The sequence below is a fragment of the Atractosteus spatula genome, chromosome 16 (assembly GCF_055471065.1).
Source record: "Atractosteus spatula isolate fAtrSpa1 chromosome 16, fAtrSpa1.hap1, whole genome shotgun sequence".
Taxonomy (NCBI): Eukaryota; Metazoa; Chordata; class Actinopteri; order Semionotiformes; family Lepisosteidae; genus Atractosteus; species Atractosteus spatula.
In genome coordinates, this window is record NC_142721.1 from 479,520 (window position 1) to 504,584 (window position 25,065).

The 25,065-nt window shown below is 43.2% G+C and overlaps 1 protein-coding gene across 1 annotated transcript in view; it reads left to right on the plus strand.

The window, feature by feature from the left end:
* Positions 1-345: 345 nt before the first annotated feature.
* The window catches only part of brsk2b (BR serine/threonine kinase 2b), a 139,007-nt gene continuing 114,287 nt past the window's right edge, over positions 346-25,065 (plus strand). The window contains exon 1 of the mRNA XM_088935141.1: positions 346-434. Within this exon, the coding sequence (XP_088791267.1) occupies positions 429-434 (6 nt within the window). The 5' untranslated portion in view covers positions 346-428. The remainder of the gene's footprint in view (positions 435-25,065) is intronic.

Sequence of the window (25,065 nt, forward strand, 5' to 3'; positions counted from 1 at the left end):
AAGCAGCAAGCACAGTTCAGACAGGTTTTGAACAACTTTCCCAGTTGTTTTGGCAGAATGACCTTCAGGTGAGGTTGTGTTGGGGAGAATCCAGCTGTACATTCCACCGGTTTTCCAGAGCATTGGGATGTGGGACTCGTCTCACCTGGGAGGTTGTGGCAAGTCCCATCTTCAGATCCTCAATCTCACCCACACATTGTCTGCCACTGAGACAATCTATCTATCCATTTGATTTGGGGTTCCTCATATCTTGGTTAAAGAGGCTGTGTATTCTGTCATGGGCATGTTAAAGTGAAGCTTTCTTTCTTACCTGATCTGTCATTTTTGTCTTGTGTGCAGGGCTGGTGAAGCTCGGAGTCCACTGTGTCACGTGTCAGAAGGTCGCAATAAAGATTGTGAATCGAGAGAAACTGAGCGAGTCTGTACTAATGAAGGTAAGCTGTTCCCATGTACTTGGAGCCCAGTTTTGTGTTACTGATGTGTGTGTTTTGGTGTGTGAGCATCTGCCTGCAGGCTCTGTGGGAAAGTCCTGAAGAAATTAACCGGTTATATAAATGGGTTAAATTACATTTCCCATTTTGTATTTCTGAAATGAAAGAATTCTGAGGAAATAATGAGAATGAGGAATTTCCATTCGAGATGTATTTTTCTTAGAAATGTCAGTGAATATGGTGTATGTTGGAAACCAAGCAAACAAAATACCATACACCCCCAAACACACTTTAGGCACTTAGAAGGGATTGATGAGTTTTGAAGTTGATAGAGAATCAGGAAATTGTGAGTAAGAGGAGGGAAAAAGAGGAGCAGTGTTATTTATAGTCATTTTAAGTGCACTACAATCTGTTTGAATTTATTTGTATCCATGGTCATATCTGTGCTGATCTATTGCTGAGCATTGGCTGTTTTAAGGCAAAATAAAGCCAGTGAAATTCCTTCCCAGTTATTATTGCTCAAACTTGAAACCAAAACAATGTTGCTTTGTTTTTTAAATAACGTTTACGTTTGTTTTATTTATCCTTGTCTGCTACAATTGTGATCGAGCCGAGATGCGAGCACAGTTCAGCCTGTGCGAGTTGGAGAGGTGGTGAATGAATGAGGATGTGTCGTTAGTGGGGTTGGGCTTCAGGAGGCAGGAGAGACACAACGCCATGTGACTGAGGTGTCGCATCTGTTCCACCATGGCGGAGATATTGAATGTGCTCCAGCGGGGCTGAGTTATTGAATCTCTGCCCAAAGTCTGATCTCCCATATGTGCAGTCAATACCATATGCCGGTTGAATAGATTTGTTCATTTTTCTTGACATTTTGTTCTGCCTTCAGGTAGGAAATTCTGATTCGGCTAATATTCTGCACAGGGGACAGCCAGCGGGGAGAGGGGCTCTGGATTTTAAGAGACATTTACACATATATCCAACAGAATCAGTGAGCTGCTTTGCTCCTCACTTTGTGAAATCGCTCTTTTGTGCCGCATGTTTATTTGTCAGGCTCAGACTGATGCGATTTTCACTTTGCTCTACACATGTACCCTTACGCAAGGGATTAGGGACTCGTTTCCTGCCTCTGATCTTAATCCGCGTCCCAACCCTTTAAACAAAGGTATGGGAAGGCTTAATTCCCTCAACCTAACTAAATCATACAAAAAAAGCTAGGCTTGAGTCAGAGGAGGCAATGTAAATACTTAATCGCTGTGTTACCGATTGTGAATCCAGAGCTAATGGGCTTGGATTAAGATGGGATATACATTGAATTGAATGTGTGGAGGATGTACTGTGCTTCATCAAAACAGAATGATGTTCACATCTGAGAAAGTCTCTAAAGGTCTAAGAATTGCGCTTAATGATTTATTAAAAACTATTGTGCAAGGTAGTGGCTGCAGGATCACATTACGCAGAGATTAGCCTAGGTGCTTCTCTGCTTTTCTTCTTTCTTTGTGTGTGCAGATGTTTTCACATCATGGGTTACCTTGATGTGGGAATCCCTGTGTGCAGAAGATCTGAGGATCAAGGTGTGCTGGTAGTCCCTCTGGGGAAGATCACTGTGTATCCTAGTGCACCAGTATAGAGATGGGGACACTATATGTACCTAAACAAAAGGCTTAAAACCGAGGTACTGACTCTCTGTGGTCATTATAAATCCCAGGGTGTTTCTCGAAAAGAGTTGGGGTGTTACCCCAGTGCCCTGGCCAAATTCCCCCCCTGGCCTTTACCAGTCATAGCCTCCTAATTACCCCCATCTCTGAACTCTGTTCTCCTCCCCACTGAGAGCTGGTGTGTGGGGAGTGTACTGGCGCACTCTGGCTGTCGTCGCATCATCCAGGTAGGGGTGCACACTGGTGGTGGTGGAGGAGATCCCCATTACCTGTAAAGTGCTTTGAGTGGAGTGTCCAGAAAAGAGCTACAGTATATAAGTGTAAGCAATTATTATTCAGATATGTAGTCTCGTTCTGCTGACTAAGATCTCCTAAAAACCCACAGCAACTTAATTGCTTTCTTACCTGGACTCTCAATTAGGAAGCTAAACCTACGGTGTCAGTTGGTTTTGCACTTTCAAAGCCCCTTCTAAAGCCAAGACCTTTTTGAAGCACGTGTGAAAAAATACAAACAAGAGGCAGCCATTCAGCCTGTTTTGTTTGTGTGGGTTTGTTGGAAGCTAATCTGGAGATCTCACTCATCATTTCTTGAAAGAGTCTAAGGAATCTGCTTGCACTAGGGATAACAACAACAAAGAATTAAGTGAATTGAAGGTTTATGGAGTGTTGTAGTCACGGTAAATTTGGCCTAACCCACTTGGCAGAGGGAGGCTGCAAAGGTGGGGATATGGTGGAGGAGGAAAGCCAAAGTAAGGAAGAGAAGGAGATGACATGTAGTATTTATAGTTTTTATGTGAGAAAATGAGGTCAGGAATTTTTACAAATTACTGTCAGCTGAGGTTGAATTAACTTGGCTGTTGTCAGCCCTCCTAAACTTTTGATATAAACCCCGTTTAATATCTTGGTTGAGCGGATTGTGGAAAGCCCCCCTTTGTGTAAAGAAGCACTTTTTTCCCCCAGTCCTAAACGCGTGTTGTGCTCTTAATTTCTACTTGTGTCCTCAGGCGAGAACCCTTAACTGCAAGCAAATGTGAAATGAGTTTTTGCCCTCAGACTGAGTTTTCATTAGCCAATGAAAAAAATCAATGAAAAATCACTGCCCTCATGACCGCTCTATAAAACTTGTAAAAATGTTTCTTCTAAGACTTACTTGTTTGATTTCAGTTTTTACCAAAAATGAAGTGGTTCATTTTCTCAGAGATGAGGTGGCTCTACGGCACTAGAGGACATTGACCTCCCCTCATTTAGATTCTGTGGGGGAAGAGTGTGGCTGACAGTGGCGAATCCTCTCTCTTTGTGTCAGGAAATCTCCATGCAAAATTAACAGAAGCAGCTGGTTGCACACAGTCAAGGGCTCCAGCCTAGGCAATCGATAGTCAAGAGCGCATCAAGCTACTTCAGGGTAATAGCCATGGTCTTCAGTCAATGAACAGAGAGAGAGCTCAGGGAGCACCCTCCCTAGGGTCAGATTGTAGAGCAGTATTGAGGAGTCTCGGCCCACTTAATTTGTACCATGTAGAGGACCTGTATTGAATATATACATTTTATTGCTGAGAGTACGCTTCACGTACAGCAGCCACGTCCTTAAATAAAACAGAAAAAAATAACTCAAATTCCTGTTGAGGAAAAACAAAATTGCAAGTACTTTAGAAATAAACTTCCATTATCTGAGTGCGCTGCGGTGTAATATCTCAAACAGTCATGTTTTGACTGACTGTTTCTTACTCTATTGAGGATGGAGGTACCGTATACAGGTTAAAAGCCAACTAAACCTCATAAAATCTTTCCTTTGAAAAAATAATTGTTTTATTTAAAAAAATAAAATGTTGTTTAATGCTAAGTGTCCACATGTGTTTGTACTACAGAACATATACCCCCTCATTTCATAACAATGGTAGGAAAAAAACAAGAACTTTAGAAGCCTGGAATCTGATGATTAAAAAATGTCCTTTAGAGAAAAGCCCAGAGCATGACATATGGAAACGTGTAGCACCTCAAGCTCAATCGCACTTAATTTTGTGCCAGCCAAGGGCAGTAAGCTGTAGTTTCAATTTGAAGATCTTTAGGGGCTTCACTATGTGAGCAAATGATTGAAAACTGTCCATTTGGATGCAGAAGTTAAATCAAAAGCAATCGATGCAAACAATTATATATATATAAACATTATGTATCACCAGCGATAAATATCTAACTAGATTTAAATGCTTGGGAAGATGTGAAACGCATATTCCCGTTTTCGCCGCAATTTCCCCAGGGTGTTGTAATTTATTTAGTAGCTGTGATTGCTTCTCGTTTTCCAGCCTGTCCCTCTTTAATCCAGAGGCTCTTTAAAAAAAACCAACCGTGTTGGGCACTTTGTTTATTCTCCTCTCAATTACTTAGTTTCCAGCAGGTTTATTCCCCTTCTGTAATTACACAGAGTCTGGTGACTGAGGATGCATCAGTGATTGTGGGCTCTGCAGGCCGTAATCCGGCAGAAGCTGGCTTTTACTCCAAGATTGATTTTGAAACGTTTTTTGACCTGCTGTCGGAAATGGGCTCTGTAGAAACTCCCCCCTCCCCCCATAGCACACACATTCAGCCCTTCGTTTTGGAAATAAGCTTTAGCTGGCCGACACTTGTTTGTGGCTGTTGTGTCGTCTTAACACAGGGATTAGAGTGATTGGACAGGCGCTCAGGGGGCTTTGCTAACATGCCTCAGCTCAGCTAGGTGTAGTGTTCAAATGAAATTCCATGATTGGAGGGGAGCTACAGCTCTGACAACAGGAACACATCCTTAAACCGAGCTTTTGGGATTATGGAGGTGCCACCCCTTTTGAACCTGCAGCAGAGAAGTGTGAATTCGTCCTCAGATTGACCTCATTCTGGAAGCACACACTTTTGTTCTTTTTACATATAATTTTAAACAACAGGTGTCACACATTAGCTTTTCAATTTGCCATGTAATGATAATTGCTATCATCAAACGGCTGGCTGTGGTCAGTGACACTCCCTGAGTTCGTTGCCTGTGTAATAGTTTGGATTGCTGCTTTCTCTGTTGATCGCCACGCTGTGAGCGAAGGCCTCCGACGTGTATGATCAGCCTGTGTCGTTACCTGGCTGACTGACTTTAATAACACAAACTTTTGGAGTGAAGGGGGTTGATAATTCTTCACATTTCATGGCAAAACATGTCATTTTTGCATTTTAATATTTAAAATCCCATCTGTTCAGTAGTGCATCTTTAATATGTAATGTATTGTTTAATATAGAGTTGGTGATATATACAGTAATATTCCTGTGATGAAGACGAAAGCTGTGTCTTCTTCCCATGACGTCATATGGAGTCCTACATAGATGATATAGACTCTTACACACATACAGTAAAGTATGCTTACACCCTTATACACATACACATATAATGGACAAAACATTGGAAACCCTTGGGTAATGGAGAGACAGCAGCTATGTTGAAAGCAAGGACTTCCACACAGGAGTGGCTCATGCGTTAATAAGTAAACATCCCAACATGCTTAGTCCACCAGTACACCAATGCTGGACAGGGCTGGTTAACATAGTTATTCCCAGACCTCAGTGACAGCTGCAGGGGTGTGTTTGGCAGGAGCTCCAGTGATGCTCCATGTGCTGATGTTGATGAAAGGCATCATCAGCAAAGGGCAACTGTGGGTGGGAGTGCATAGTCCAGTCGAGCTGCACAAACCACTCACCATACCAGTGGACTGATGATGAGCCATTCTTTGCCAACTTCTCCACAGACAGATAAGTACACTGTGGTGCCGAACGAAAGAGCTCTGTGGCCCTGAGTGCTTGGTGTCAGCTAATTCCACAATGTTGTGGGCTGCATTATCATGGCATGGTTCGGCTGCACTCATACCCTCAGTGGGAGAGGGAGTTGTTTCATGATACTACTGAGTGATCATCTTCACCTCATGTTGCAGCATTTCTTTCCTGCTGGGAGGGGTGTCCAGTTCCAGACACAGGGAGTCTCTGGTGTATGCAGGCTGTGCTGGCAATGGTGGCCCAGCAACCCTGTAAAATAACTTGACATTGACATTGATAGTTCCATTTTGTGTCCATTAGCTGTACCACCAGCAGTAATTGGCTGGGAAAATTATTTTCTGTAATACAGTCCTTCACCACCAGGTGTGGTCACATGTAACAGCCTACAGTTTTTTTGTTCATCATTAGAATAACCATTCTAGGGCCTTTAAGTGTCCAAATGTCTTTGTTTTTGTAGTAATAGTTTAGTCTTTATCTTTTGACTTAACATACCCAATAGATTTTGGCATAAACATGTCTACATGCCAGCATAATACAAATGTACACAGAAGCTATAAATCTTTTAAAGATCGCAATATTGACATTAACTGCAGTTTTTATTTAACTTGCGGCCCACACAAAGCCTCTTTATAATGAATCGTGCACCTCTAAACTTTCTAAAATCGACACTAAATACTTTCATGGTTTAATTTACTGGAAGTTCTGCTTTTAGCAGGGAAACGACAGCAGCGCACACTGGTACTGATCTTCCACTATGTGTCCACACTGTGATGCGGGACTATGCTTCGGTAAAACTGTCAGCTGTAGTGATCTTGGCATGGAAGCACAGTGTTTCTTGTTTTAAAGTTGCTGCTTTCTTCAAGACAATATTTGTCAGACTGCTGTAACACCCAATTTATGTTTTGTTTCTCAAGCTTCTTAATTGCCAGTTAATTGATTACTCCTGTCCTCTGAATGTGGGATCTCCAGCTGTTAATCAACTGCTGGACCCTCCCACCAGTACTGGTGACTGCTTCTCAGTTTAACCCTGCTGACATGCTTGGCAGGGCCACAGAGATTACGGGAGAGTTTGATCATTTGGAGATGTGTGGAGGCTCTGACTGCCAGCCCTTGTTTTAAGATCCCTTATTTTATTCTCTAGAAACAGATTTCTCAATTAAACTCTTGCTCCTTCAGGAACTGTCCACTAACTTGAGTCATATCAGAATTCCTTGCTTCGTGCCTATTGAGTTAATTTCTAATACGAGGTAATATTAGAACAGTCTACTAGTCCTATCTCAACTGTTAGGCTCTATATTTTTGTTTTATTGAGAAGTGACAACCGTGTGTAGAACAAGGGTTGAATTCTTAAACGCTGGAGACATTATAGTGGTATTCCACTGCGGAGGAAAGAAACACCACAAATAAAATGTTGAGATGCAAAGTTGCGATTCTTCTGAAGCAGGGGAGTCTGGGTAAATATCCATGGCGTGTTTTTTGTTAACTAAGCACCTCTCTATCATAACAGTGATGTTTCCAGCTACCGGGCAGAGGGGGTGGGGGGGTGTTTATGATGTTTTTGAACTGAAGGAAAACGGAGAGGTGTTTGGGGAATCTGAACTGATTGCTGCTCGTTGAAAATACCCCCCCCCTCCCTCTCAGGAGATAACTCCAGCCAGCATGGAGGTCGTATAAGTAAGAAAATTGGAAGCAGACGAATATTGAGGCAGGAACTAAATTATCTCTGTCCCACATCCCATTTTCTCTGCTCCGCCTGTGTGACAAGTGGTTTTGCCGTGTAGGACATCACAGGAATATATAAGAAAAGTTACTAACAAGAGTAGGCTTTGAAGTCTATTTTCTTCATTTGGTTGCTAGTAGTTGATGGATCTCCAGATCTCCTACAGCCATGTCTTGAAAGATCCAGTCATATGGTCTTCATATTGGTGGGGAGCTTGTTCCAGACACCCACAACCCTTTGTGTAAATAAGTGTCATCTTAAGTGGACTTCCGCTTAGTATCCAGCCGTGCCATGACGGAGGTGCATCATGGGAGCATTGTGAAGTTGAGGTGTCCCCTGTGTTTGTTTTTCGTGGGAAAAAGTTAACAAAATAGATTTATTGAGAAGTCATGAGCCCAGACAGATAAAGATAAGCCAGTTCCAAAATGCAACAGAAGTGTTCATTTTATTGTACAGTTTTAAATATTGGCCTTCTCCATTATTGTTTGTGTCAGGCCCTGCATGGTGTATGAAGCCAGGCTTTACCCACATTAAGTAACTACACATTGTTTGTGTCTTTTCCATTTTATGCATGGTGTTGTGTAACAGACACCAGCCTGTCTAATTAAGAATAAGTAGTTCAGGTGGGTAGCTGCGTCAGCATGCGTAGGCTGCAAAGGAACAAGTAATAGGTTTATTCCATGCTGAAAAAAAGAAGAAAGAGAACACAACGTTTTGGCCGTGGAGCCTTCTTCAGGTGTCAACACCTTCAGCATGGAATAAACCTATTACTTGTTCCTAATTAAGAATAAGCTTGTTTATTCTTAACGGTATTTCTGAATGAGAGAAATGAACACTATGAGCGATCAGGCCATTATAAAAAGTGTTTGGTGACTAAAATAAAATCAAACAGACAAAAGTGTTTAGTTTCAGCTCACTTTCCACCAAGTCACTGCCATGTTGTTACAGAGTTTGACAGCTGTTTTGCTTCCAGTATGACACTGATTCCCAGGACACATCGCCAATTCTGTTTGATCAAGTCCTAGCTTGGGTAAGGCTGGCATCCTGATGGTTAGTCTGCTTCACAAATACAGTTTTTGTTTTTCTGTTCCTTTCCTTTGAGAGCTAGCCAGCCATTTTCTGAAACCCACTGTACTGTATATTCTGATTTTTGTTCTGAATACTTCAGGTTTAGAGCTATTTCCCTAAACTTACTGCCAGTCAGACTTACAGAACAGTAATGCTCAATAACCAAATACCAAATAGTCACTCAGCTGACTCTCAAAAGGTCTGCTGTACCTCAGTTCCTGAGCTTTTTCTTCATCCAGTTCGGAGCGGTGTTGTATGTATCAAAGGTCAGCCTAGAACAGTGTGCTACAGTCAGAGTCTGCACAGAGGAGCTCAGAGTTGGCTAAGATTTTGTCTCTTGGCTGTAGCTGTGTAAAATAGTTCTTGTCTGCATTTGGTGAAGCCTGCAGGGTTTACCTAGTAATACTAAACACCAAGCCACAGACCCAGGAATAAAATACTTGCTGATGGATGCTCAGTAGTATTTTGAAGTATTTTTTCTGTATATTTTGGAAAACCTGCCTGCTTAATTAGGGCTTTGACAGCAAAGGCATGAATATGTTTGCGGGTGGTGGTGGCTCAATTGTGGGCTGGACACTTTAACAATCTCTAACATGTGGCTAATTGGCCAAAGGAAACCACACAACTGGATTACTTTGTGAAGGTTATCAGGGGAGGGATTTGTAAATAACTGGTGCCAGTGTCCCTCTCTGCTGTTTGTGTTATGCCAGCTGTGGTGTTTCTCTGAAGGTCACTCTTATCTGCTGTCTTGTTGTGTTTGTATGTTATTTTAGATGTTCAGAGGGGGCTGTTGTCATGGGAACCAGACATGATTTGAGACTGTGGGGAAAGTAAATTATAAGCCTGCAAAGTGAGTTACAGGAGTTGTGTGTTCTCTTCGGAAAGCTGCAGATCAGCTCAGAAGCTGAAAGGACTGCTGCCATTCCTGCTCTTCAGAGAGCCTTCAGTATATAGAGCTTATTTTCAAATGTAAGTACTCTGTTGTTGAGGTTCCTTTATAGAACAATAGCCAAATTCATTCTGCAATTTTGTACTGTCATGGTTTTAAATTGTAGATTATGTAGCCTTCTTTCCCAAAACAAGAGTTTTTCAGGTGGAGTTTCCATATTACCTTGCTAATTGTAATGACAGTCTTTAAAGGAGAACTTCGGGATTTTTGTGAGAAAAATTTTGTCAATTTTTTCAGAAACGAAACATCAGCTTGAGAATTAACCCAGAAGAGCCTTGTGCTTGGGTAGCAGATGACATGTAATTGTGTCCTGACAGGAGTTTTTTCTTGGTTTGTACAATTAAGGTAATTTATCGCTAACAGAGCTGTTCATCTTCTGATGTTCAGGGAAAGATCATGCATCACCAGTTTTTCTTTCCTTTTGCTCTTGAGGTGCCTTCAGCCACCACAACTGTGGACTCTACTCAGAAGCACCTACAGGAGACCTGCTACTGCCAGGAAGGAACCCTATTCTTACTTTGCCCTGGGGTTTAAAAAGACTCTTCTCTGGTTGTGTTTTTTCCCCTTTTTTTGCTCACCAGTGTCGGCCCCCTGCTCTAGCCCAGTTAAAGCTGTACTAATTTTATCCATTTTTAACATTCCAGACATTTTAAGTGGGACTTCCAACTGTAGTAGCACAGGGAACTGGAAACGCCCAATAATATCACGTTAATACCGTCTTCAACACCACAAGTCAGAGCCTTGACATTTTACTATGAAGCGCTCGTAGTGTGTTATTTGGAGTTCAGGTCATTTACTCTGAGCAACCTACTGGGCTACAGCGCAGGAGACACCCTGGCATCTTGAAAATCACAGTATCTAAATGTTAGCTCTCACTTAGGCCACACACAAAATCAACACCACTGGTAGTATTAATAATACAGGTACAGCCTTTTCATTTTGTGAGGAATGATTGCTTCTCTGTTGCTGCCTGTGAAATCTGTATTTCACAGAGCCGCCTGTCTCCATACGGCATGCTGAGCAGAGAGCTGAATACTGACACTTGGCGGGTTTTGCATTTGTAACAAAGAAAGCAGCCTTCCCCTGAATAGGTGCGCTCTGATCATTAATGATCTTGTCAGTTTGACACCTACTTAATTGGAGAGCATTGCTGCACAGATGCACAGAGGTGGAAGGGATGGAATTCCAGCAGCTCGCAGGAAATAGTTTGCAATTTAGAACCGAGGACTGATTCAGGCATCACTCTGTCTGACACAGCACTTGATTTCTGTGCTGGAGGCTTCATCTGGAGAGGGGAGGAGAGGCTACTTGTGTGCGGTTTCATGTTTTTGAATGAAATTAGAGAGCCTTCACCTGTGCATAGCAAACTCAAAGACAGAGCATGGAACATACACAGGCATTTTACTTATTTTAAAGTGAAGATTTCCGGTTGAGGACACCTCTGTCCCAGAAATAGGATTTCCGTAAGCGTGACAGGTCAAACCATGACAAGAGTCTTCTTCCGTTTCATATGATGCCCCTTGGTTGTTCACCTGACATTCCAGTGCACCTGCCAAGTTGCCTCAAATGGCACTTTTGTAATGCTAATGAGCTGAAATCCCTGCTCGGTTATTAACTTGCTGTGTCACCTTGGGCAAGTGCCAGTCACAGGACCCGTTCCTGACAGAGGGCGGGCAGTGGGGCTGCACAGTGAGAGGCTCACAAGGCAGTTTTAATGAAAGCCCCTGCCCTGGGAGTCAGACGAATAAACAGTTCCCAAAGACCCCCTGTGGTTGCATTTTCATGCATTCCCAAAATGAACTGCAGTCTAAATTAAAATCACTGTGCCTGTACGCACAGAGCACTGCATGCTGTCCCTGTCTATGATGAATGGAAGTGCTGCAATTTTGTATTGTATTGGTGAATATGGATGAATTGGTTGCTAATGATGGAGTTTGGATGTTCCCGTGTTCTTGTAGGTTTCCTCCTGGTGGCCTGGCTTCCTCCCACATTCTAAAGACATGTTTGTAGGTTATTTGGCCTGTTGTGAATGTGTGTGTGTCTGTACCTGCATCTGTCCTGTGATGGACTGGTGTCCTATCCAGGGTGAACCCTGCCTTGGGCCCGATTGCTTGTTGGAATAGGATACCTCTCCTGTGACCCTGACTTGGATCAAGCGGGTAAAAACAGGAAGGATAGATGGGTTGATAATGCTGTCATTAATGTAAGGAGCTTTTCTGGAGACTCAAACTGCAACTATAGTGAACAACGGTGCCAAAGGCAGGTTTGTGTAACTTTTTTCAGCGTGTTCTACAGAGGGTCCTGCTGCATCAGAAGAATGTTGTTGAAGAGAACAAGGCAAGAGCTGGAGCCATACAGAGCTCCTGCCATAAGCCTGTAGTCGGGGATGGTGCTTTGTGGGTGGGAGAGGAGTTTTGGCTGGAGTGCTACCACTACCCTGCAGAGCAACAAGAGTGACATGGGGACGGGTCTGAGCAAAGAGCCTGGCGTCACAGAACTGAAGGATAAGGTCCTGCATTGTACCTGCATCTTCACTTCTGCAGTGCTGCTATCACCTTGCAAATTCAAGCCTTGTGCAAACAGTCGTTCACATTTCAGCATCAAGACGACTTGTTGGACGGTAATTCACCTTCAGTGCTGTGTGTGTACTGCATGTGAGAACTGTAGCCACTGTTCCCCTTGTTCTTCCTGAACAGCAGATTGTGTGTTTGCTGCTCCACACATTCATATACATTTGTAAATCAACCTGAACCTACAGTAGTGCAGGTGGAAACAAGACAGTGTGCTGTCTATCTGAGCTGCCAGTTGAGCTGTCAATCAAGGGTGAATGCAAGTATCCATTTTTCTGTGCTGGTGGACTGAACAGTGCGTGTCTGAACAGCCTCGGGGTATTCGTTAGCATTGCTGAAGCCGTCCTGGTAGGGGATCACGCCGCAGGGTTTGTGGTTCTTAACCCTTGCTGAGAGCAGATAACACGAGTGCTTTAGGAACCGTTTTCTTCCTGATCTCTCCCTGCAGACAGTCAGGTTTTTATTTTTAAATTTGAAATCCCCGCGATTCCCGTTTTCTTTCTGAACTTGACGCAGTAAGCGGAGGATCAGCTGAGAGGCATGGCGTCCTCTGTGAAGGCAGCTGTGGCTATCTCTGTCCTCCTCTCACTGCCCGGCTCTCTCGTGCCTTTTCATACTTGGCTTCTTTACTGCTGAGTGAGGAGCGCTGAATCGGTTTGACACTGTAGTGTGGCGGAGACTGCAGTCGAATGCCTGTCTTTTTTTCTCACTGCATGTGCATGTCCATTTGTATAGACTCGTACAGTCAGTTTACTCTAAAATCGGCATGAAAAATAAATCAAACATTGGACCAGGAACAGTGAGGCATCCCGACCGCTGACATGGATGAGTCGGAGACAGAGAGTGAGGAAGGAGGCCATTCAAAAGGCTGAAAAGATGAACCATTAGAGGAACCGATACGCCGTGTGTTTGCCAGTTCGTGTAAATATGCTCTCAGATCACCCAGGGGAACTTTCCAGTAAGATCCACGATTCCACAGCTTGTGCGGCCCTTGGTTAAGGTACGGCAAAGTCCTGAAGCTGCACAACACCAGAATCAAGTCATGACCCCTGGGGTAGTCTTGTCTGGTTTCACAGCCCTAGGAGGCTTTAGCAGTGCTCTGTTGGGGAGGAGGCTGGGTTTTGAGCAGACAGGTGGTTTCTATGGTACCTGAGAGGCAGTGGAGAGCTCTTGCTGCTGCGGCCCGGAGTGAACGAGGGTGGGGGTCTCGGTCTGTCCTGCGGTGGGGTGGGGGGACAGTGGAGGGAGGAGGCCCTGCGGGAGAGATTTCTCCATCACTGAAAAAGGGCAAAGGCAAAAACCGCTCTTCAAAGTCTTGTTTATGCTGCCTGTTTCTTCTCATTAATTTTAATTCCCCTCCAAAACTTCCTCTCACAAATGAACTGCTAATGAATATCTCTAGTGCGCAGAAAAAAAAAAGTCTCTTATTCCCACACAGCTCTGTCTTCCCTCTCACTGCCACAGAGGCAATCCCTGTCAGAAGAAATAACAAACCCTGCCAGCGAATCGTTTGCATATCTTCTGCCTTCTCCTTCCTCTGTGCTTCTAGGGTAATTAAAGCTAATTACCCATGGTGACTTCCCCCTTTTGTGTATGAGCCACGGTGCATATCAAACAAGTCAGCCAGTCCCTGTGTGACTGCAGGGATACTGATTCCTCCATCGGATCCTGCAGGCCTCCACTGCCGAGGTGGAGATCTTCTCACAGACACTGCTTATCTTCGTGTTCGATCAGCAGCCATATCAGGACCTGCATTATTAATAAAGCTAGCCTGCCTGTCAGCCCCCTGATCTATAGTATATGACACAACACCAAACACAAACAGGAGAAGGCACTAACTCAAGAGTGTCAGAGTGCCTGGTAGTCACAAAATCAACCCTTTCTAAACACAGCAGGTGTTTTGTTAATTATGCAGACATTAGAGATTGTATTCTGTGTTTTTGCATAATGTTTCAACAGCCATATCACCCTGTAACTCCCAGCTGGCAGCCCACTGAAGCTAAGCAGGTGTGAGCCTGGTCAGTACCTGGATGGGAGACCTCCTGGGAAAAACTAAGGTTGCTGCTGGAAGAGGTGTTAGTGGGGCCAGCAGGGGGCACTCACCATGTGGTCCATGTGGGTCCTAATGCCCCAGTATAGTGACGGGGACACTATACTGTAAACAGGCGCCGTCCTTCGGATGAGACCTAAAACCGAGGTCCTGACTCTCTGTGGTCATTAAAAATCCCAGGGCATTTCTCGAAAAGAGTAGGGGTGTAACCCCGGCGTCCTGGCCAAATTTCCCATTGGCCCTTACCAATCATGGCCTCCTAATAATCCCCATCTCTGAACTGGCTTCATTACTCTGCTCTCCTCCCCACTGATAGCTGCTGTGTGGTGAGTGTTCTGGCGCACTATGGCTGCCGTCGCATCATCCAGGTGGGGCTGCACATTGGTGGTGGTGGAGGGGAGTCCCCATTACCTGTAAAGCGCTTTGAGTGGAGTGTCCAGAAAAGCGCTATATAAGTGTAAGCAATTATTATTATTATTATTATTATTATCATTTCTCTGGATGCTTTTTTTGGTCAACTTTGCTGTTCTGTTCTTCTCAAGTATGGAAGGTGTGCTGGATGATGTGGGGACTGGCACCACGTAGTGAGTGATTAGAAGAGAAGAAGTATGTCCAACTATATCCATCACTGTACTATTAATCAGTATTGCACTCAGCTGTTTTTTTTTAGTTTTGTTACTATTAAAGATCCTTCTACTTCAACCATTACATTTTAATGCCTTTCCTTAAGAGTCAGTTTGCTTTCCATGTTTTAAAAAAGCATGGCATATAGGGGCACAAATTAAACTATTACATATCTGTTAAATGTACTTACTGTTTATGGCTTTTTCCTCAACTGGGGCTCTTGCTGTTGTGAGTTGTACAGCACTGAGGAATGAACGGCAATTATCGAACAATTTTCTTACTGGAAACTGGAAAACATTTCTTACTAATATCTCAGAGGCCTATTTGAGCCACAGGATTGGATTGACTGAGTGCCACACTCTCGAAATCTGACTTGTGGCGTACCGGCATACAGACTACCTTGAGTGTGTTATTCAGCACTAAGCTGTCTAATTAATGTTAATTGTTATGCCAACTTCTGGCCAGTTCAGGGGATACACACAGAGGCGAAGCTCTGTTAAATCCACCAGTTGCCTGCTGTAACTCCTCTGTTCCTCTGCTAAAAGTAGAAAAAGGAGAAAATGGTGTTCAAAGAATGGGAAGCTCATCTCCTACCACTGAGCAATTTTTACCCGCTGAACAAAAGGCCCCACCTACTAGTACAGATTAGAGAAAAATCCTGCAAACCTTGAATTGTGCTGGAATCTGATTGCTCCCTTTTATTCCTGAATGATGCACAAAAGAGATTTCCTTTTTTCAAGCATGGCTTTCATTTTTCATAATGTATCTTCGTAATCCGCAGTATTAAAATTGGAACTACTGCTGTACTATGGAGCTGAGTTTACTCTGGCAGAAAGTGTTTTCAGTCTGATGTACTGTACCATTTGCACTGACCTCATCGACCCACTGACAGCTGTGCACTTGTGTTATGACACCCAACACAGTGTGTGCAGTAAACTGACAAATCTGTTAACGGGTTCTGATGTAGAGGCATATCTCATATCTGTCTATTATTTGTGCAGACCCCTGTCTTTTTAAAAATAATTTATCAAGTAAGCAAGTCATTTACTCAATTAAAATTAAGAAACTCTGATCCTTGAGGGCTGAATAGCACTTACATGTTTGTTCACAATGATCTCCAAATTAGGTCTGTTTAATTTGGCGAATCACCTGCTTAATTGATGATAATTGAAATGTTACAGGTGTTAAGACATGGGTAATGTAACAATTACCTATAAAACCTGCTGTATTGTATCTAACACAACCGCAAGCGCAAGGAGGAGCAGAGAAAAATACAACAGTAGCTTTTTAACAATGCTGGGTCTGACACGGCTTCTTACCTACGTGTAGCTGGGCCATATTTATACTACCGACTGCTGGAGTGCTGTGGGAAATGGGCACAATGGAATACCATGCCCTCCATAAGTATAGGGACAGTACCAAGTGTATACTCAAGCAATGAGGATTTGAGATGAAAAGAAAGTTGCATTGCTTGTTCACATAAAAGAGCTGTGAGTGTGTAGTGTTGGATCGAGCCTTCGCTCTTCCCTTTGGAGTCAGTAGGCTTGAACTGACATGAAGGCTAGAGAACTGTCTCAGAACAAATAGCAAGCAATTTGGATGCCTGAAGAAAAGAAGACTTCAATCAGACCCATAGCACAGAGACTGGGCATAGCGAATCAGCAATGTTGAATATCTTGAAAAAGAAAGAAACCACTGGTGTACAGTACCTAGCAGCCAGCAACGACCAAGTCAGCCAAGGAAAACAACTGGTGATGGAAAGTTATCAGAGCTTTGAAGAAAAACTCTAAAAACAACTCCTGCTGAAATCACCAAAAACCTCCACAGTGCAAGGGTGAAGGCATCACAATCTCCTGTGCGCAGGCGACTTCGACAGCAGAATTACAGTATAAAGGCTGCTCTGCAAGGTGCAAATCTCTCAACAGCACCAAAAATGGAAAGGCCAGTTTGCCTAAAGGTACAGCGAGGAGTCAGTGGAGCTCTGGAACAAAATGTTACAGACAGATGTGACAGAGAGAAACTCTACCAAAGTGATGGCAAGGAGACAGTGTGGAGAACGGAGTGAGCTGCAGGGTGTCCAGAGCAGTTTGTCTGTGAAACATGGCGGAGGCAGTGTCATGGCTTGGGAACGCACAGCTGCCTCTGGAACTGGCTCGCTCATCTTTATTGATGATACAACTAATGACTGTAGCAGCAGAATAACTTCAGAGGTTCACAGAAGCACCTTGTCTACCTGTGTACAAGAAAATAACTCCAGACCCTTTGGCCAGCGTTTCATCGTGCAGCAAGCAATTTGAAAACTGGTTGCATCAAAATTTCAAAAGAACAAACCATGAATTTGGTGATGTCACAGGCCAGATGCAGTTATTGCATGCAAAGAATTTTATACTATTTTAATTTACATTTAATTTGCCACAGTACCTGTTTCCCAGTAATGGGAGAATGGATCATCACAATCTACAGTATAATGTTCTCTTTTTATTCTAAAACGTTAAAGCTGATAAACTAAGAAATATGCAGAAATAAAAGGTGATATTCTGTACTTTTACTTCATATTCATCTTTTCATCTCAAATCCAAATTGCTTAAGCATACAGCAAAAATGGCCATTTTGCCTTCACTGTCTCAATACTTACGGAGAGTGCTGTATACAGTACCATTGCATCATATTATCAAGAGATGTATGATAATAAAACCATAGGGTAGAAGGAACATTGTCCATATATTTATTCTAAACGCAGTGGAAGTAGGTTATTATGTGTTTAATGTTTCATTTTGCATTGTTGTAGTATGAAGTAACATTACATTGTGGAACACTTCAATTGGGTATTAATATTAAGGATGCTTCAGCATTTCATTAAGGAAAAACAAATTAAGAAGTCTTCCAAATATATCATTTGTTTTGCACGGAATAGGCCTAGCTAGCCTTATTAGATGCATCATTAGCAAGTTCTCTCCTTGATGAAAAAGATCACATCATGGAAAAGGTTTTTAATCAAAACCTCTGAACTTCATTGCAGGAGCCTCTTGTAAAGACGTGAAGGGAGAGTTTTAAATGGCAGATTGATAGTAACATTCTCATTGAGCCCTTGGCACTGGAATCTTCCTAGTGAAAGCTAAAAGGAAGCTCAATCATTTTAGAAATGAAGCTAAAAAACATACTTTGAAGTTTACTAGCTGTAGAAAGGTTAAAGGAGATTAGTTTTGCTTTCTCAGACATTGTTCAGATTGCTCTGCTGTTCCATCTTGGCACAAAAAAGAGTTTGGACTGGTTTTGCAAGCCAAGAATGAGGCTCTTAACATTTTTGCATTAGTTGTTATGAGTTTGTCTTTTGTAGATGTTTATTGCCAGGGTGAATCTTCCAATTATCCCTTTACAATAACCTTACATTCTCTATTTCATGGTGTGCAGTCCAGGGGCTTTATTAGAAGTTTTTAGTTATTCATAACTCTCCCAACATGTGGCATCTTACTTATCTTTTTTCCTTCAATGAGCCTGGCATAATTGGTTTGAATTCCCTCGAAGGGAGTCGCTAAACAACCTCAAGAATGTCTGGAAATGGAGTTATGGATTATCCACTCTGTAGCTAGTGCCTTTTTTCTATTAGATTTCTATAAATCCTTCTTTAATTAGTTGGCAAATGTAGGGATTTCGCTTTGCCTAATTTTTCTTTGCTTTAAAATAACTTGATTTTAATGTGCTTATCCTAGGCGCAGTCTGCCTCTTTGCTAATTACATTTGTGCCATCAGATTTTGTGTAAGACTAGCTCTGCCACATTCTCTCAACTTTAATCCCCACTTCGTTAATCTTCTCTTGTTCAAAGGCAGTATTTCCGTGGACAAGTAATGCCAGAAAACAACACCCAGTGTAGTCCAATCGGAAGGATTTTAACTCTAATTCCATTCAGTGCTGCATTAAAAATAATTGTAGAATAGTGCTATACTGAATAATTTGCACATGAGATTGAATTTAAGCAGTTTCCTTACAGCTCTATAGGCAATTCTTGTACTAAAGGCTCAACATTCTTTGATATAGTTGAAACAAATACAGGTGCAAGACATCAAAAGTAGAGTTGTATTAAGAGATTATACTGTATACAGTAGATTTGTTAATGAGACACCCCAGCTTTGGCTTGTCCAGGAGCCATGCTATCTGATTATCATCATTAGCAATAACAACAACATGGTCTCACGCCGTTATAAACAGCAGTGCTGTTAAATGTATTTGTTCCTGTTGGATGGTGAACTGAACCAGACATGGTGTGTGAAATAATGAGATGCAGTCAGTCAATAACTGGGAAGAAGTGGCAGTTTATCAGCTGCATCAGTGTACACAATGATGGAAATAAGATACCTGTTACACTGCAGTTTGAGACATTTTAGAATTTATAAGTTGCAGGCTTATAAACACCAGAAAATAATTACTGTTGTCCACAGGTACATGTTGATTTTTAATCAAATTAAACGTGTCCGGATATGTTCTAAGCATTGAAAGGAACATCACTTACAGCCACATTTTTTGCTGGCTGACACGTTGCTGAACAGACATGACACAGGTGAATTCATCATGCTGATTAACAAGTGTCATCAACAGGATTAACCAACAAGGGGTCTACTGTGAAAGTCACAAGCTGTACATTTGCAGCTTCTGCTTAGCGGATGCTGTCTCGGCCTTGTGGTGGAGCCTGGGTTGTGTGCCAGTTCGCTGGTCTGTAGCCCAGACCCCACTCAGCAGCGGGAGGCTCATGTCTGGAGAGCGAGGCGTCCACGACATTACTGACGCCACCTCTTTTCCCACATGAAAGCCATTGTTACGCGACCAGCACGAGGACGGGCTTTGTCCTGCTGGAATGTTGTCCCCGGAATGTTCAGGATGAATTCGCAGGACCGGACCAGTGCAACAGAGTGCAGTCAGACTGCCATCAGTCACCTCAGTTGGAGTTCTGTATTGACTAGACACTGGCCAGACTGTCTCACTCGGATCTTCCCATCAATCTTGGCGAGGTGTCGTGATTGGTGGTCTTCCGGATCGCGGCCTGTCGTTGATGAACTGTATTTGGCTGTAGATGTCTTTCCAGGTTAGACATTGCTGGCTGTAGATGCCCCAGGTGGCAAAGCATCAGTCTGCTGATTTTGCCTAGACTCCCACATACCAATGGCTCCGAGCTGTAGCTCTCTCGATGAGCAAGGCATATTTGTTCTTTTCTGTGTTTTCTTGCTTGATTTTCAACAGGCGTTGATGTTCCACATGTTAAAACATCTCACACCCTTTGCTGTGTGCTCTGTTCTGATGAGCTCTTCCCTGTCTCCATGTGCCTGACTTACATCCCACTTGATCTTTAAACAAATTCTATAATCCAGAAAATGAGAAATGGACATTTTTGGTCGAGATGGTTAGCATTTTTGTATTTATATTTAGAAGTACTGTACTCTGTAAAATATGGATGAGCACAACTCCACAGTATTCAGTCAGTCCAGAAAGCACTCTTCCCAATCTGCAGGCCTGGAGGAAAATGGAGCACAAATGTACAAAATAGGCTTCACTGAGGTTATTGCAATTATTCACACTCCTTATTACCCCTGTCTTCAAAATTGCAGTTTATCTCCCAGGGCACTTGACATTTCAACTCTCAGAAGGGTGTGACAGAATGTTAGAATGCCCTTTGAGGGTCTGGATAATAGCAGTGATTTGTGTATGCTCTGTGCACTGGAAGTATGTGCTATTTGTTTTAAATAGACCACTGAAGGCTCTTCTTTAGAGATGTGCTAAAGGGAAAGTTGTTTTTCTGCAGCCAGGTTGGCTCTTCGATGCAAACATCTCTCTGCTGTGGCCCCCCCTGCTGGCCTGTCCAATACTGACTCTGTTAGATTGACTCAGGAACATTGACATTGACTTTGACTGTAATGGCTATTTTCATCAAGCACTTTACACCATGGTGAAGAGAATGTTTTTAAATCAGTTTGCTCAGTTTTTCTTTCTAGCTACTTATGAACTCCAGCTGTTCTTTTTTCTCTAGTACCTGTGTTTATCAAAGTACAATCTTTTAATTATTTTTGCCCCATACCTAATCTCTTTTAAGCATGTACAATTTACTTCAAACAGTGGGGAACTCTTAACACATTGTTTTAGTTCAATGTTTTTGTTTTCATCAGTTAAGTCCATTGAAAGCAAAATTCTCCATTGCTTCAGAGACATGGAGAGTGCCCCCTCATACAGCAGGGTAATTACTGGAACAGGGGCACAAACACAGCATCCCACCTGGAATCTGAGCCCATGACCCTCCTGCCAGGAATCCAGAGCTCTAACCACGTCTCTGGGCTGCTGCCTGTTATGACTCTTAGAGTTTACAGCACTTTGGTTTGAAAGAAGGAAAAATGTAAATGAAAAAAACATTTAAGCTGCCAATAAGGCTTCTGAAATTAGCAACCTGGGGCCATATCCACAAAGCACACTTAGCAGGCTGTTGCCTCACAAGAATATCTCAGCTGGGTCCCTTTCTGCTTTTCGCAAACCAATATTTCAAGATCGAATAGTTTGTATCATCATCTCAGATAGCCAGATGATTTGAAAGATGAAATATTTCTTCAGTGCTATTAAACTGGATTCTGCAGGCCGCCGCTGCTGCAGTAGGTGTACCTGGCTGCTGAGCAATATCAGACACTTTGATCTTCAGTGTCCTGTTTGACCTCATAAGAAAATGGTTCCAATCCTTCAGTGGTGAAGAATGTTTCACTGAGATAGAGGCGCACTGGCCGATGATCTCTCGGAGCACGACTCCTATAGGGCACCGGAGGATTGTGGATCTGGAGTTCAGGGTTGTTGGGAAACTCAGCTGTGCAGCACACCTGCCTGGGCTTTCCTGTGTGGGGCTCTTTAAGAGCCCAGCCCGGCCGCGGTGCTGTGCTGTGAGGAGAGGTTCCCGGGGGAGTGGGGCAGGTGCCGACGTCAGTGATTGAAGAACATCCGGGCCGAGATGGAGGAGCACATCTCCATGGTAGCGCTTGGAATAATTGCACCCTCCAGCAAAAAAAAAAGAAAAAATCGCCTTCTTCCCAGAAAGGGAAAAGCATGCTGTGCACCTACCCTCACACACACTCCCTTCAGTCTCTTTAAGGCAGGGCAGGAGCACTGGGCTGGAGAGCGTCTGTCAATAGACAATGAAGCTTCTGCAAGACCTCTACAGGGGATTTGTATGGAGCAGGACTTCCACTGAAATGTAAAATGTAGTGATTTTGATTGCTTTCTCTATGATTATATAAAGCAATGTCCCCAACAATGGACCCAAAACAGTCCAAAAAAAACCCCACGTTAGATGGTGCTCGACGTTCCCATGTTCGGCAGACTGATCGGGACTGGAATGCGGCATTCTTTTTGTGTGTTCCTGTGTAGTTTTTTTGCTGTAAGGGATTTGGAGTGTCTAAGTGTCTCACGTTAAGCAGTGAGGTCGATGACATTTTCTCACTGGGAATCATAGCTGGCCCTAATCTTGTTATTTTAACACAGTAATGACAGTTTTACTGTTTCTCACTCTTCTGTTCTACAAATTATTATGGATGTGCATCTTTTTAAAGCTCTCGAGAGAACAAAAAGTGTCTGAAAAATGCATCTTTTTTGTTCCTTTTTTAAGTTTTTGGTCATAAACTGAAATGTGTTACCTCCATATATTGTGCATGGCCATGTCTATCAATCAGCTTTATATAGAGTTAGCCGACCCGTGAATTTCCTACTTAATGGGCGCTTTGAACTCTGAGATCTCACAAGGCCCTTGGCTATATTGAATGGTCAGTTCAAACTTCAAAGTGCTCTCTGTGATCATCATTTTTATTTTTTTAATAGCTGGCACAAGTCATTTTTGACTTTGTTACCAGGGTGGCTCATTTCGTTCTCTTCTCTGTTAGAGGCTTAATCAGTTTTGCTTTTGTTTTGAGATAGAATTCCTGTCTGTGTCAGTTAATTACTGTAGTTGCCCCCCTTGCTCAGTTCTCTGGGTGAATTACAGGGTTACAGCAGAGCTCCCTTGGTGGTCCAGCATGTCTCCTTGCCAATTAAAAGAAACATAACTTAGTTTTACTGTATCAAGCAGGAATCGTTGATTTAGACCATAACAGTAAATCCATGAAACACCAAGCATAAAACAGAGCAGAAAGAAACATGCCATACCTTCTGTAGATTGGTTCAAAGTTGAGTTTTTATGCTGTTGACTTAACAACATAGTTCCATTTCAGAGGGAGGGCTAATTTTAATAATGCAGAGGTCTGGGTATTTCCGTCATGCTCCTTGCTTAGACCCGGGGTCACAGTGTGTTTCACAGTGAATCGCGCTCTGTCCAACTTCAGTAACTGTGAGTGAGACAGAGCAGGTGAGCGCTCGCTCTGCCACCCAAGGAAACCTTGGCGCCCGGGAGACAAGCGTCTGGCTCTGTTTGTATTTTCTCTTGTATTTAAACCTCGTCGTTCAGCAGGTTCTGAGTGGCTCTAAGGGTGCAGGCGTTCTCTCGCTCGCCCTGCGGTCCGGCCTGGGTTACTGTATGTCAGGCTCATGAGCTGATCTTCAATTGCTTTCCTTGTAGCTGCGTCAGGCGACCTGGGAATCTTCAGCACCTAATGTACAGTGAGGCTTGCTGGCCGGCTGTAAGCTTGTGTCTTTGACTGCAAACTGTTCTCCAGTGAAACTTCCTCTGGCTCCAAATGACAACATGTCTCTGAGAGGTGTAGTGAGAAACCGGCGTGTGTATGAGCACCTGAGTGAGAGCTTAGATTATAGATTAGGAGGGTCTAAAATAGGAGAATACCTACTGTAGTAATTCTAAATAAAGAAGGAGAACAAATTCTCTGATTAACCCAAAAGACCCGAATTTTCACTGATTTATTTGATTGTGGGAAGTTAAAATTTGCTGCTCTGCTTAAGCGTGGTTGGGGTTGACTGAAGGAATCAGGAACGAGGCTTGTTGACGGTGTAGGTTAATCAGGCCCACCTGCAGTACGCTGTGTGTTACTACAAGAGAAAATATTCATCTCCGTGAAAATGAAAGGGGAAAGCACTTGGGGAGCTCTTTAGGTTGAATTCTGCAGCTGTTAAGAGAAAAAAAAATAGTTTTTCCACAGTTTAACGTGAGCCTGCAATGTGTTATGTAATTAGAGTGCCTCTGAGTACATTCCCTGACAGCTGCGAGTTGCTTCAAGGTGAAGCAGGGAATGGGGAGAGCCGATTCTTTGTACTGCGGCGAAGCAGGAAAGTTATTAGCACTTTCAGTAGGAAAACAGCGCCTTGCATCATTAGCAGGTTTTAAGGGACGTCAGTAAAGATCACAAGCTGACTTGCAGAGACGGCCTCAGCTACTGTACAGCATGAATATCATTGTTTAGTGTTGTCGTAGACAGACACCTGTTGCCATTGGGTTTACCTCCCTTTAATTAAGCTACAGGAATTCAAACGGCTGAAAGTTTTTAGTCTCTTCTGGGAACACTTTAATTGTGGTTGGAGATCCGAAAGAGCTACAAAACCGCTTGATTTCCAAACAAGTGACTGCTGCTGTTGGGGGAAAAATGGATTTAAACTGTGGCTCTGAGTTAATATGTGTCGTTCAGTGGAAAAGGCAGGAGCACCTGAGGAAGCACATTCCTGCAGCAGGGTGGCATGAGCTTTTATCATCGGTGACCCAGGAAAACTCCGGAGCTCTGGATCATTTCAACAAGGAGATAGTGAGGCAGCACCCAGACCCTGCCTTCAACAGAGGACCCTGCCTCGGTAGGGCACTGCTGTGATTGGGGCCCAGTTGCAGAACAAGGGGTCACTGTTGCCTCCAGGCCTCTGAAAGTGAAAAACATTTCTCTCCCACACAAGAAATGTGCAACAACTAACCCCCACCAGAAAGTGAAAGCTGACTTTACCGTTAGTCTGGTATTTCAACTCCACTGAAACTCTGGGGCTTTGGAAGTCAAACCGGTGTAGAGGAGGGGGATAAAAGGAAAGGTTAACTCCACAAGGGACACTCCTCAGCCCAGAGACTGTGCTTGTAACAAAACATCTCAACATCTCCCTCACGCTGTGGAGAAACACAAGGGGCTGCAAACGCCTCAGGTGCTGTCAGCTCTCTGCCTTTTCCGATGAGTGGGAATTAAAAATAGAAGAGGAAATGAAAAAAAAAGTTCTGAGAGACCAGGGAGCATTTCAAAGCCTTTTCTGTCTTTTGTCTGGTCTTAGACCGATTGTGT